Here is a 13,284-nt window from a genome sequence, read left to right on the forward strand (position 1 = left end):
ACACACACATATACACACACATACACACACGCACATACATACATACACTTCTGGTACACAATTCTGAAGTGCTTTTTCTGCTGATAACAACTTAGTTCAAGAGTGATTTTAAACTTATTGATATTGGTGGAACTCATGTGCTGGTATGTAGGTGTGGACTGTGTGAGTGTTTACTGAAAGCCAGTAATGTGCCCTCTGTGTGTGTGTGTGTGTGTGTGTGTGTGTGTGTATGGGGCAGTTCTGTTGTAATGTGCCCTCTGTGTGTGTGTGTGTGTGTGTGTATGGGGCAGTTCTGTTGTAATGTGCCCTCTGTGTGTGTGTGTGTGTGGATGGGGCAGTTCTGTTGTAATGTGCCCCCTGTGTGTGTGTGGATGGGGCAGTTCTGTTGTAATGTGCCCTCTGTTTGTGTGTGGATGGGGCAGTTCTGTTGTAATGTGCCCCCTGTGTGTGTGTGGATGGGGCAGTTCTCTTGTAATGTGCCCCCTGTGTGTGTGTGGATGGGGCAGTTCTCTTGTAATGTGCCCCCTGTGTGTGTGTGTGGATGGGGCAGTTCTCTTGTAATGTGCCCCCTGTGTGTGTGTGGATGGGGCAGTTCTCTTGTAATGTGCCCCCTGTGTGTGTGTGGATGGGGCAGTTCTCTTGTAATGTGCCCCCTGTGTGTGTGTGTGGATGGGGCAGTTCTCTTGTAATGTGCCCCCTGTGTGTGTGTGGATGGGGCAGTTCTCTTGTAATGTGCCCCCTGTGTGTGTGTGTATGGGGCAGTTCTGTTGTAAATGTGCCCCCTGTGTGTGGATGGGGCAGTTCTGTTGTAAATGTGCCCCCTGTGTGTGTGTGGATGGGGCAGTTCTCTTGTAATGTGCCCCCTGTGTGTGTGTGGATGGGGCAGTTCTCTTGTAATGTGCCCCCTGTGTGTGTGTGGATGGGGCAGTTCTCTTGTAATGTGCCCCCTGTGTGTGTGTGTGGATGGGGCAGTTCTCTTGTAATGTGCCCCCTGTGTGTGTGTGGATGGGGCAGTTCTCTTGTAATGTGCCCCCTGTGTGTGTGTGTATGGGGCAGTTCTGTTGTAAATGTGCCCCCTGTGTGTGGATGGGGCAGTTCTGTTGTAAATGTGCCCCCTGTGTGTGTGTGGCTGGGGCAGTTCTGTTGTAAATGTGCCCCCTGTGTGTGTGTGTGGATGGGGCAGTTCTGTTGTAAATGTGCCCCCTGTGTGTGTGTGGCTGGGGCAGTTCTGTTGTAAATGTGCCCTCTGTGTGTGTATGGATGGGGCAGTTCTGTTGTAATGTGCCTCCTGTGTGTGTGTCTCTGTGAGCACAAACTGGTGCGGCTGTGGGTGTCGTGAGGAGACGTTGGGAGAGGGAGAGAGAACCAGTGCCTTGTTTAGACCCCACTGTTTGGAAGCGCTGAATCACTGGGGAATGTGTGTGTGCGTGTGCGTGTCTGTGTGTGTGTGTGTGTGTGAGAGAGAATCTGTTTGCATGTGTGTATGTGGGTGCGTGTATGTGACTGCATGTGCAAGTGTGTATAGTGTGCTCTACTGTTTGTGTGTGTGCGTGAGTGTGTATTGTGCGTTCTGCTGTCAGTGTGTGAGTGAGTATGTATTGTGCACTCTGCTGTGTGTGTGTGTGTGTGTGTGTATTGTGCATTCTACTGTGAGTGTGTGTGTGTGTGTGTTGTTCACTCTGCTGTGTGTGTGTGTTGTGCACTCTCCTATGAGTTATAGTCTATTAAACACAGTATAAACAGACATGTTCTGCAGCATAAGACAAAACACTGTACAGATGTAGAGCACTGGACCGAGGGTGGGAGACTGGACCGAGGGTGCGAGACTGGACCGAGCGTGCGAGTGAGTGGGCGATTGACTCTTTCTTTGTGTGTTTCATTGTGTGCATTCTAATGGTGTCAGTCTGTGCTGACAGTGAGTCTTTTAGAGAGTGAGAGGGAGGGACCAGCTACATGGTGTCCAACCATTCGAGATTTCCTGACTCTCCTTAATGTAACTTAACTTAAATCATCTCAACAACAACATTAATACATTAATTACTTGTGGACACTTTAACTGTGTTATTAAAGGTTGATGGATATTTCCTGGTCTGTGTGTAGAGAACCGTCGCCCCGTACCGCTGTGTTCCAGCCTAACGCACCTAATGCAGTCAGTGAGGGGGCGTATTTCCAGGGCTAGACACAGACAGACACGTTTCTTGGGCAGTGGGTGCTCGGTGGTTAAGGGGCTTGACTTGTGGTTGGGAGGTTGTTGGTTCCAGTCCCACCGCTGCCGGGTTGCTGCTGTTGGGTCCCTGAGCAAGACGCTTAACCCTCAGTTGCTCCTGTCCAGGTTTGGGCTGCCTGACAGTGTCCAGTGTCCAGTGTCCAGGCCCACACCCATCGCTGGCGTGGCAGTCTGCTGTAGTACTCTGTCCTCTGTTCTACTGTGTGATGATGATGATGATGATGATATGTGTTTCTCTCCTGCTGCTGTTCACATCTGTGTGTGTTTGTTTGTTTGTTTGTTTTAGAGTAACTACCTTGTGTTTATGGCAGAGCTGTTCTGGTGGTTTGAAGTCGTCAAACCCTCTTTTGTTCAACCTCGAATGCTTGAAACCAAAGGTAAGCATGAAGCTGCAATCTACACATCCCTAATCCAGGTCCCTAATCCAGGTTATATATCTGGTCCACAGCGTGCTCTGTCCCAGTGCTCATCACCAGGTCATCATCATTCTATAGCCCTTATTTGCAGACTCTGAAATGCAGAGGACTGTGGTAGAGAAAACCCGCAGGGACCAGGGGACTGTGGTAGAGAAAACCCGCATGGACCAGAGGACTGTGGTAGAGCAAACCCCCAAGGACCAGAGGACTGTGGTAGAGAAAACCCCCAAGGACCAGAGGACTGTGGTAAAGCAAACCCCCAAGGACCAGAGGACTGTGGTAGAGAAAACCCCCATGGACCAGAGGACTGTGGTAGAGAAAACCCCCATGGACCAGGGGACTGTGGTAGAGAAAACCCCCATGGACCAGAGGACTGTGGTAGAGAAAACCCCCATGGACCAGAGGACTGTGGTAGAGAAAACCCCCATGGACCAGAGGACTGTGGTAGAGAAAACCCCCATGGACCAGGGGACTGTGGTAGAGAAAACCCCCATGGACCAGGGGACTGTGACGAGGCACTGTAGTCTCTGACCCTGCACTGGGCCATTCAGATTTCATAATCAGTCCATCTGTGTCCTCTGTCCTCAATGTCTGATCCGCTCTAATCAGTCCATCGGTGTCCTCTGTCCTCAGTGTCTGATCCGCTCTAATCAGTCCATCGGTGTCCTCTGTCCTCAATGTCTGATCCGCTCTAATCAGTCCATCGGTGTCCTCTGTCCTCAGTGTCTGATCCGCTCTAATCAGTCCATCGGTGTCCTCTGTCCTCAGTGTCTGATCCGCTCTAATCAGTCCATCGGTGTCCTCTGTCCTCAATGTCTGATCCGCTCTAATCAGTCCATCGGTGTCCTCTGTCCTCAGTGTCTGATCCGGTCCAGGCAGCACCCATGGCTCCCGTAAGCAAGCCAAGTCTGATCTCCAGCACCAACAGCCCTGTTGATGACCTCAGGTTTGACCTATATGCTCTATCCTGATTGGTTATAGAAGCTTTGCTTAGAATAATTTAACGCTGTGAAGACAGTTGTTATAAGAAATATTGTTAACAATATTGTTTACTTTTTCTGTTTTTCTGTTTCTTTTAGCGTCAGGACACCAACTGTCGCCAGCTCAGGTGAGGACATGTCCCTAGCAACTGGTAGCAGTGTTTATACGCCCAGTCCTGGAGTACCTCCGCTCTGCACAGGCTAGTTACGTCAATGACAATGAAGACGGTGCGGAAACAGTAAAAGCAGGGAAACGCGTTGTGCAGTGTGAGGGTCACTCAGGACTGGAAGGTGGGCTGTGTGGGGTGAGGTGTTGAATGTGTTTGTGTGGCAGGTGGGATAAAGAGCTCCACCTCCCTGCTGTATGTGGATACCTGCACTAGGACGTGGCCTCAGGAGAGACGGTCAGTGGACATCAGGACATCCCAGCTCTTGCTTTAACGTAGTAGTATATCATTAACGTAGTATCACCACAGCTGTTCTGGACATGTTCCTGGATAAAACATTAATATCACTACAGCTGTTCTGGACATGTTCCTGGATAAAACATTAATATCACTACAGCTGTTCTGGACATGTTCCTGGATAAAACAGTAATATCACTACAGCTGTTCTGGACATGTTCCTGGATAAAACAGTAATATCATCACAGCTGTTCTGGACATGTTCCTGGATAAAACAGTAATATCACTACAGCTGTTCTGGACATGTTCCTGGATAAAACAGTAATATCACCACAGCTGTTCTGGACATGTTCCTGGATAAAACAGTAATATCACCACAGCTGTTCTGGACATGTTCCTGGATAAAACAGTAATATCACCACAGCTGTTCTGGACATGTTCCTGGATAAAACATTAATATCACCACAGCTGTTCTGGACATGTTCCTGGATAAAACATTAATATCACCACAGCTGTTCTGGACATGTTCCTGGATAAAACAGTAATATCACTACAGCTGTTCTGGACATGTTCCTGGATAAAACAGTAATATCACTACAGCTGTTCTGGACATGTTCCTGGATAAAACACCGTCAGTTTCGTCTCAATATCCAGCGTGTTCTCTAAACCTAATGCTGTCAGCTTCCTACATATGGTGGTGTCAGCTGTTCTTCCTTAAATGTTTTAATCAGTGAACAATAACAAAACAAAACCTATTAATCAACAGGACAGCACAGGGAAGTCACATGATTCATTTTCTACTGATTGTCATAAACACCATTTAACCACAAACAAGCTAAAATAACATGGTAATGTGTGGATGCCTCATAACCTCATAATCTGTATAGTCCAAGTCTCTGTGGAGATCATTTAAACGCATCCAGCATGGCAGCCACTGAAGAACCTGCTCCCAACATCAGGACAAGAAACAGAGTATTGACCACACAAAGGGGTTGTCAACATCTGAAAGATTCATTCATTCATTCATTCTTCATGCATTCTTCATACCTTTTTAGGTATTTCAAGGCAACTTGTATATATTTAATCCTGACTTTATCTTTTCTATGTAAATCAGTCGGCTTTTGTATCTTTGTAAAGATACCTGAACGACCTTGAGGGTGAGGTCACTAAATCTGCCGTGTGCGTGTGTGAGGTCACTAAACCTGCCGTGTGCGTGTGTGAGGTCACTAAACCTGCCGTGTGCGTGTGTGAGGTCACTAAACCTGCCGTGTGTGTGTGTGTGAGGTCACTAAACCTGCCGTGTGCGTGTGTGAGGTCACTAAACCTGCTGTTCCTTGGCCGTTTCTCATCTTCCTCTCCACGCAGGAGTGCCTCTTCTGGGATCTCGTTTGAGATTCCGTTGGACGACCCTGTGTCTGGCTCAGTGGATCACGGTTTGAGTCGTTCTGCGAGCTCGGATGGCCTCGGGTTCAAAGTTCACCACGCAGCACGGGGCATACGCAAGAACCTCTCCTTCCAGCCTGTTAACGGGCGCGCACACACGCCGCTGCGGGAGGAAGAGGATGACGAAGGAGCGCAGCGCCGTCGTTTTGGAGATGAGCCTAATGACTCCAGGTATTTCTGTAACATATCTGGGCACATGCTTCGTTCTTGATGTTCTTATGCATGACTCCACGGGTTTGGACTCTGCGGACTAACGGTATTCGTCTCCTTGTGCAGGTGCACTAACGGTGTCCTTCTGAAGCCCACCATGGAGGAGGCTTTGAAGATCATCCACGATTCCGAGCGCACCCACGGCAGTCTGCGGCCCCCTGGCGAAGACAACGCCTTCTTCCTCCACAGCCCCGCCCCGAACCCGGACCCCGAGGACAGCCTGCCCAAAGCTCACGTTGACGATGGAGAGCCGAACTCCGCGTCCACGGACATGGACACAGGAATTCACGTCTGCACGGAGGACATTCAGGACGGGCAGGACGAGGACTCCTCCCTGAAGGACTATTCTGACATGGACCAGGATTACGAGGCGCGGTCCTGCCCGCTACCCGACGCTGGCGGTGCTTTCAGTCCCGTTCCGAGCCTGCTGGGGGTACGCTCATTGGCCACGAGCTCCACCTCCTCCATAGGCTCCGCCTCTCGCGTGCGCATGACCAGCTTTGCCGAGCAGAAGTTCCGCAAGATGGGGCACGGGGACGGGTGGAGTGGTGGCAACACATCTGAGAGCGAAGCGTGCGCCACGCCGGCCGCCGACACGCCCGACGAGCGAAGTCCCCGGGGTGTCATGAAGCCCCGCGACCCGTCCAGCCTGCTAGTGTCCGAGATGGTGCACCTGAAGATGAAGCTGGAGGAGAAGCGCAGGGCCATTGAGGCCCAGAAGAAGAATGTGGAGGCTGCGTTCACACATCACCGGCAGCGGATGGGCCGCACGGCCTTCCTCAACCTCGTCCGCCGCAGAGGAGGTGCCTCACCGCTAAGGGGAGTTAGCGGTGCAAAGCAAAACAGCGCACTTCCTAAAACCGAGGGGGGCGGCTCCAGGTCGGAGAGGTGCAAGCCAGACGGAGCGGCATTGAAATCCGGCCCGGAGGAGGGCGGGGCCAGCGAGGGGGCGGACCTTGCCGAGTACACGCGCTCAATCGAGCGGCTGAACGCCTCGCTCAGCTTCCTGCAGACGGAGATGCAGCGTCTGGCGCAGCAGCAGGAGTGCATCATGCGCCTGCGTGAGCAGCAGAGCTGGGTGATCTCACCGCCGCACGTGCAGGCGCAGCCTTCGCCACAGAGGCTCCTGCGTGAGCTGCGCAGCAGCAGCGTCGTGGGACGCGGCTCCGTCGGGTCCCTGTCCCCGAACCTGTCATCCACGGGGTCGCCCCGGGCCACCCAACGCTCGCCTGCTCCCATCAAGAGGAAGTCGGCCTCCTTCCACGCCCGGACCCCCCGCGCGGCACGGCCCAGCGAGCCCAAGGTCACCCCGTTCAGTCGAATGCTGAACACACCGCAGTCGGTGGACAGTCTGCCCAGGCTGCGCCGCTTCTCCCCCAGACAAACACAAACCATGTCGTTCGCGTATCTGGGACACGACGAGGGACCTGCGAACGAGGACCGTGCCAGTAAAGAAAGGACGCGTCCGGCGGAAGCAGAAGACGAGCAGCCTGACGGAGACGAGAGTGCTGCTGGCACTAAACCCAGGCAGGAGGAGAAGGATGGTGGACAGGTGGTAGACGCGAGGCAAGGAGATGACAGCAGACCCGTTACCACCGCGGCGCGCCAGCCCCAGAGGACAGAGAGCCCGACGGTGCTGCCGACTGAAGTCCTAGCGGACGCTCCGGGCAGGAAGGACCTGATCGAAGTGCCGTTATCCGTGCTGAAGCTTCCGGACCGTCGTGGTCAGGAGAGTGGGAAAGAGTCGGAGAGCATTGAGAAACCTCTGGAGCTGGACCAGAGGATGTGCTGTGGGTTCTTCTACAGGGTGAGCCTCAGAATGTTCTGGACGGTAATGAGTGTGAATCACAGAGGCCTTGCTGTTTATAATGAGCTCAGTAACAAAGCTATAGATGTTCAAGTTCAAATTTGGTTTATTTGTCACGTACATAGTATAAGGAAATATCTATCTAAGGAAAAGGAAATATCTATCTATCTATCTATCTATCTATCTATCTATCTATCATATATATATATATATATATATATATATATATATATATATATATATATATATACACACACACACACAAAAGATATATAACAATGTATGTACAATATATGTGTATATATACACAATGTATATATGGATATATGGATGTGTGTATGTACACAACGTACAATTCCAGCCTACAAATGTACAGATTTACAGTCACGTGGTGGTGGTCCCCACAGTTTATCAGTTTCCCTGATTCAGGGCCTGAATGGCCTGTGGGAAGAAACTCCTCTTGAGTGATGCGCTCTGCTGAACGCACCACCCTTTGGAGTGCTTGTCTGTCCTGCTTGGTGCTGTTCCCAAACCAGACTGTGATGTTCCCCGTGAGGATGCTCTGGATAGTGCAGGTGTAGAAGTTCCGCAGTACCTTGGAGGGCAGTCTGAATTTTTGTAGGTGTCTGAGGTGGTAAAGACGCTGACGAGCCTTCTTTACCAGCGAGTTGGTGTGGCGGGACCAGGACAGGTCCTGCGAGATGTGAACTCCAAGGTACCTGAAACTATCTATTCTTTCCACCATGGTTCCATTGATCCTCACAGGTTGGTAGCTGCTTCTTGCTGCAATCCACGATCAGCTCCTTTGTCTTACTGACGTTTAGGAGGAGATTATTTTCCTGGCACCAGTTTTCCAGGTGTTTAATCTCCTCCAGGTAGGCCCTCTCATCGTTGTCCAAGATCAGGCCCATGACAATGGTGTCGTCAGCAAACTTGACAATGATGGTGGAGCTGGAAGTGGCTGTGCAGTCGTAGGTGTGCAGTGAGTAGAGCAGGGGGCTTAGGACACAACCCTGAGGAGCTCCAGTGCTGAGGGTGAGGGTGGATGAGGCACACTTGCCCACCCGTACTGATTGTGGTCTGTCTGTTAGGAAGTTGGAGATCCAGTCACACAGGGATGTATGCAGTCCTAGATCCTCCAACTTAGTAGTGAGTAGGGAGGGGCTGATAGTGTTAAATGCTGAACTGTAGTCAATAAACAGCATTTTAACATAATTTCCCCTCCCTTCGTCCAGGTGAGTCAGTGTAGTGTGGAGCAGATGTGCAATTGCATCATCAGTGGAGCGGTTGTGGCGGTATGCAAACTGCAGTGGGTCCATGGAGGCTGGCAGTGAAGATGTGATGAAGTCTCTGACTAGCTTTTCAAAGCACTTCATGTGAGGGAAACAGGGCGGTAGTCATTGAGGCCGTAGGGTCGAGGTTTCTTTGGGACGGGGACGATGGTGGATCGCTTGAAGCTGGATGGGACGATACCGAGAGTCAGGGAGCGATTGAAGATGTCAGTGAATACCGGGGCTAGCTGATCTGCGCAGGCTTTGAGGACCCTCCTGCAGATGCCGTCTGGTCCCACCGCCTTCCTGGTATTCACCCTTTTAAACACTCTCCTCATGTCACTCTCCGTGATGATGAGAGGGCGCTGTTCTATGGTGGGCCCTGCGCATGCGCCATTGGCTGCACCGATAGTACCATTAGCACTAGCGCCGTTAGCATTTGTGCTGCTAGCATTAGCGCTGCTAGATGTAGCCTCGAAGCGAGCGAAGAATGTGTTCAGCTTGTTCGCCAGAGACTCATCCGCACTCATCAGTCCGGAGGGTGGGCTCCTGTAGTCCGTGATCATCCGTAGTCCCTGCCACAGGGATCTAGAGCCACTCTGCTGGAACTGTGTCTCTAGTTTCTTCCCGTAGCGACGCTTCGCCTTCCTCACCGCCCTGCGCACTCCGTATGCTGCAGACTTGTACTCGTCCATGTTCTCGCTGATATTACCCGCGTTGTAGGCAGCAGTGTGAGAGTTGCGGATGGTTTTGTCCACCCAGGGCTTCTGGTTGGGAAACTTCTTGATGGTGGCTCTTGGAGTGTCCTAGTAGTGTCCTATTTCCCCTGGTGGGGAAGGTTACGCGCTGGTAAAGGTTGGGCACTGCATGCTTGAGGTTGGCGCTGTTGAAATCCCCAACCACGATAAGTGCAGCATCCTGGTGTTGTACCTGAAACTGTGTGAGAGCTTCATGAAGTTCACACAGTGCAGTGTCCATGTTGGCCCGAGGTGGAATGTACACGGTGTTGATGATGACCAAAGTGAACTCCCGGGGAAGGTAGAAAGGACGAAGCTTGAGGGCGAGCAGCTCCAGGTTGGGTGAGCAGGAGCGGGCGAGAGTAACAACGTTGGCATTGTTGCACCAGCTGTTGTTTACCATCACACACACTCCACCGCCTCTCGACGTCCGAAGAACTCAGCCAGCTGGATGGCGTGGTTCAGTACCGGTGGGTTCAGCCATGACTCGGTAAAGCAGAGGAGGTTGCTGTCCTGACTGTCCCTCTGGAACTTTATCCTGGCCCGGTAGGTCATCGAGCTTGTTGTCCAGAGACTGGACGTTGGCTAGCAGGATGCTGGGTAAGGGAGCTCGGTGTGCTCGAGCCCTCAGCCTGTTCCTGACGCCGGCTCGCTTCCCTCGAGGCTGTTTCCTCGCGTCGCGTCCTTTGTTCTTCCTCAGAATCTCCGTCAGCCATCTTGGGTCCGGGGTTAGAGACGGCTTGAGGTGAGTGTTGTGTAGATTAAGGGAAATAAGAGCGTCTCTGCTGTATGAGATACGCGTCGTGGTGTGTAGAGAAGGGCTGCAGAGAAATCAGGGGTAGCGGGAAGAGCAAAAAAAGTGCCAGGTGTGGACGGAGCAGTCGTGACGGCAGCCGAGCTCACTGGCGCCATCTTGCAGGATGGTGCCGGTGGCCCTTATTGCTACATTTTGACCAAAATATTGCTAATAAAAACCAAAAAAATAATAAAATTTAAGTGCACTACAGCACGGTAATGCCTCGTTCTCTGATACATTGTTGACTGGTTTATGGCACTTTGGTCCTCATTTGCATTTTCATTTAGCAGACGCTTTTATCTAGAGCGGCCTACAAAAGTGCTTTGTCATCTACTCAGTGTCTTGCGTCTTAATGTTCGTACTCAGGTTTTGTTCTGTATACAGGATTCATTGTTTATCATTTGTATGAGTGACCATGTTGGTGTGTATCTGTAGTTTGACCCCAAGATGAATGTCTGTACCGTGTGTGTGTTCTATCTTATGTGAGAGAATGTGTTTAACTTCACGTTCCTGCGCCTGTATGTTCAGGACGATCAGAAAGGTGAGGAGGACATCGCCCAGAAGAGGGCAGCACTGCTGGAGAAGAGGCTCCGCAGAGAGAAAGAAACACAGATGAAGAAGCGGCAACAGGAGCAGGATATGGAGCAGAAAAAGGAAGTGGCCAGGTCAGCTTCAGCTTGGTGACACTGGTCCAGAACGGAGAAGTGGTCAGGTCAGCTTCAGCTTGGTGACACTGGTCCAGAACGGAGAAGTGGTCAGGTCAGCTTCAGCTTGGTGACACTGGTCCAGAACGGAGAAGTGGCCAGGTCAGCTTCAGCTTGGTGACACTGGTCCAGAACGGAGAAGTGGCCAGGTCAGCTTCAGCTTGGTGACACTGGTCCAGAACGGAGAAGTGGCCAGGTCAGCTTCAGCTTGGTGACACTGGTCCAGAACGGAGAAGTGGTCAGGTCAGCTTCAGCTTGGTGACACTGGTCCAGAACGGAGAAGTGGTCAGGTCAGCTTCAGCTTGGTGACACTGGTCCAGAACGGAGAAGTGGCCAGGTCAGCTTCAGCTTGGTGACACTGGTCCAGAACGGAGAAGTGGTCAGGTCAGCTTCAGCTTGGTGACACTGGTCCAGAACGGAGAAGTGGTCAGGTCAGCTTCAGCTTGGTGACACTGGTCCAGAACGGAGAAGTGGTCAGGTCAGCTTCAGCTTGGTGACACTGGTCCAGAACGGAGAAGTGGCCAGGTCAGCTTCAGCTTGGTGACACTGGTCCAGAACGGAGAAGTGGCCAGGTCAGCTTCAGCTTGGTGACACTGGTCCAGAACGGAGAAGTGGTCAGGTCAGCTTCAGCTTGGTGACACTGGTCCAGAACGGAGAAGTGGTCAGGTCAGCTTCAGCTTGGTGACACTGGTCCAGAACGGAGAAGTGGTCAGGTCAGCTTCAGCTTGGTGACACTGGTCCAGAACGGAGAAGTGGTCAGGTCAGCTTCAGCTTGGTGACACTGGTCCAGAACGGAGAAGTGGTCAGGTCAGCTTCAGCTTGGTGACACTGGTCCAGAACGGAGAAGTGGTCAGGTCAGCTTCAGCTTGGTGACACTGGTCCAGAACGGAGAAGTGGTCAGGTCAGCTTCAGCTTGGTGACACTGGTCCAGAACGGAGAAGTGGCCAGGTCAGCTTCAGCTTGGTGACACTGGTCCAGAACGGAGAAGTGGTCAGGTCAGCTTCAGCTTGGTGACACTGGTCCAGAACGGAGAAGTGGCCAGGTCAGCTTCAGCTTGGTGACACTGGTCCAGAACGGAGAAGTGGCCAGGTCAGCTTCAGCTTGGTGACACTGGTCCAGAACGGAGAAGTGGTCAGGTCAGCTTCAGCTTGGTGACACTGGTCCAGAACGGAGAAGTGGTCAGGTCAGCTTCAGCTTGGTGACACTGGTCCAGAACGGAGAAGTGGCCAGGTCAGCTTCAGCTTGGTGACACTGGTCCAGAACGGAGAAGTGGTCAGGTCAGCTTCAGCTTGGTGACACTGGTCCAGAACGGAGAAGTGGTCAGGTCAGCTTCAGCTTGGTGACACTGGTCCAGAACGGAGAAGTGGTCAGGTCAGCTTCAGCTTGGTGACACTGGTCCAGAACGGAGAAGTGGCCAGGTCAGCTTCAGCTTGGTGACACTGGTCCAGAACGGAGAAGTGGTCAGGTCAGCTTCAGCTTGGTGACACTGGTCCAGAACGGAGAAGTGGTCAGGTCAGCTTCAGCTTGGTGACACTGGTCCAGAACGGAGAAGTGGTCAGGTCAGCTTCAGCTTGGTGACACTGGTCCAGAACGGAGAAGTGGTCAGGTCAGCTTCAGCTCAGAGCTGAATGATCCAGAACAGGGGAGTGGTCAGGTCAGCTTCAGCTCAGAGATATCTGATCCAGAACAGGGAAGTCAGGGCAGCTTCAGAGCAGTGCTGACTGATCTAGACCAAGGAAGTGCTCGGGTCTTATCCAGAACAAGGACTCTTGGTTTATTGGTTCAGTTTATGGCAGTAATTGTCTGAATGGATGTGGTCTGCAGCATTGGCAGTGAGAACCTGTGAGCGCATCTCTGCTTTGTTGCCCTCTGCTGGACAGACTGAAAGCAGAGGAGGACCGTCAGAAGAAAGAAGAGGAGAAGGCAAGGAGGGAGTTTATCAAAAACGAGTATCTGAGGAAGAAGCAGCTCAAGCTGATGGAGGACATGGACAGCGTCATTAGGTCCCGCCCACCCAGCGCCAAACAGAAGAAGCCCCGCCCCAAGTCTATGCACAGAGACAACATGGAGTCTTCCAAAGCTCCTGCACAGACAAACACAGGTACAGCCTCGACTCTGTTTAAAAGCGGCACCATAGGATTCAAACAGGGTGTTACAATGACCTTGTTACTTCACTAACACAAGAAGGTCTTAGCTCAACTTGAAGGTCTTGTGAAAATATCAAACAAATATAAACTCAGATTCATCTGTTTACAGTTCTGCCACAGTAACATGGATTTGTATCTTTTA

General features: G+C 51.7%; 1 protein-coding gene across 3 annotated transcripts in view; it reads left to right on the forward strand.

The window, feature by feature from the left end:
- camsap2b (calmodulin regulated spectrin-associated protein family, member 2b) overlaps window positions 1-13,284 on the forward strand; it is a 66,145-nt gene that overhangs the window by 45,646 nt on the left and 7,215 nt on the right. For all 3 annotated transcript variants that reach the window (XM_081722825.1, XM_081722826.1, XM_035528530.2), the window contains 8 exons: window positions 2,514-2,604; window positions 3,502-3,589; window positions 3,723-3,751; window positions 3,958-4,027; window positions 5,393-5,641; window positions 5,747-7,487; window positions 10,820-10,956; window positions 12,876-13,096. In XM_081722825.1, the coding sequence (XP_081578951.1) occupies window positions 2,514-2,604; window positions 3,502-3,589; window positions 3,723-3,751; window positions 3,958-4,027; window positions 5,393-5,641; window positions 5,747-7,487; window positions 10,820-10,956; window positions 12,876-13,096 (2,626 nt within the window). The remainder of the gene's footprint in view (window positions 1-2,513; window positions 2,605-3,501; window positions 3,590-3,722; window positions 3,752-3,957; window positions 4,028-5,392; window positions 5,642-5,746; window positions 7,488-10,819; window positions 10,957-12,875; window positions 13,097-13,284) is intronic.

Source organism: Electrophorus electricus, chromosome 11 (genome assembly GCF_041902795.1).
Source record: "Electrophorus electricus isolate QZ-2024a chromosome 11, ASM4190279v1, whole genome shotgun sequence".
NCBI classification, from domain to species: Eukaryota; Metazoa; Chordata; class Actinopteri; order Gymnotiformes; family Gymnotidae; genus Electrophorus; species Electrophorus electricus.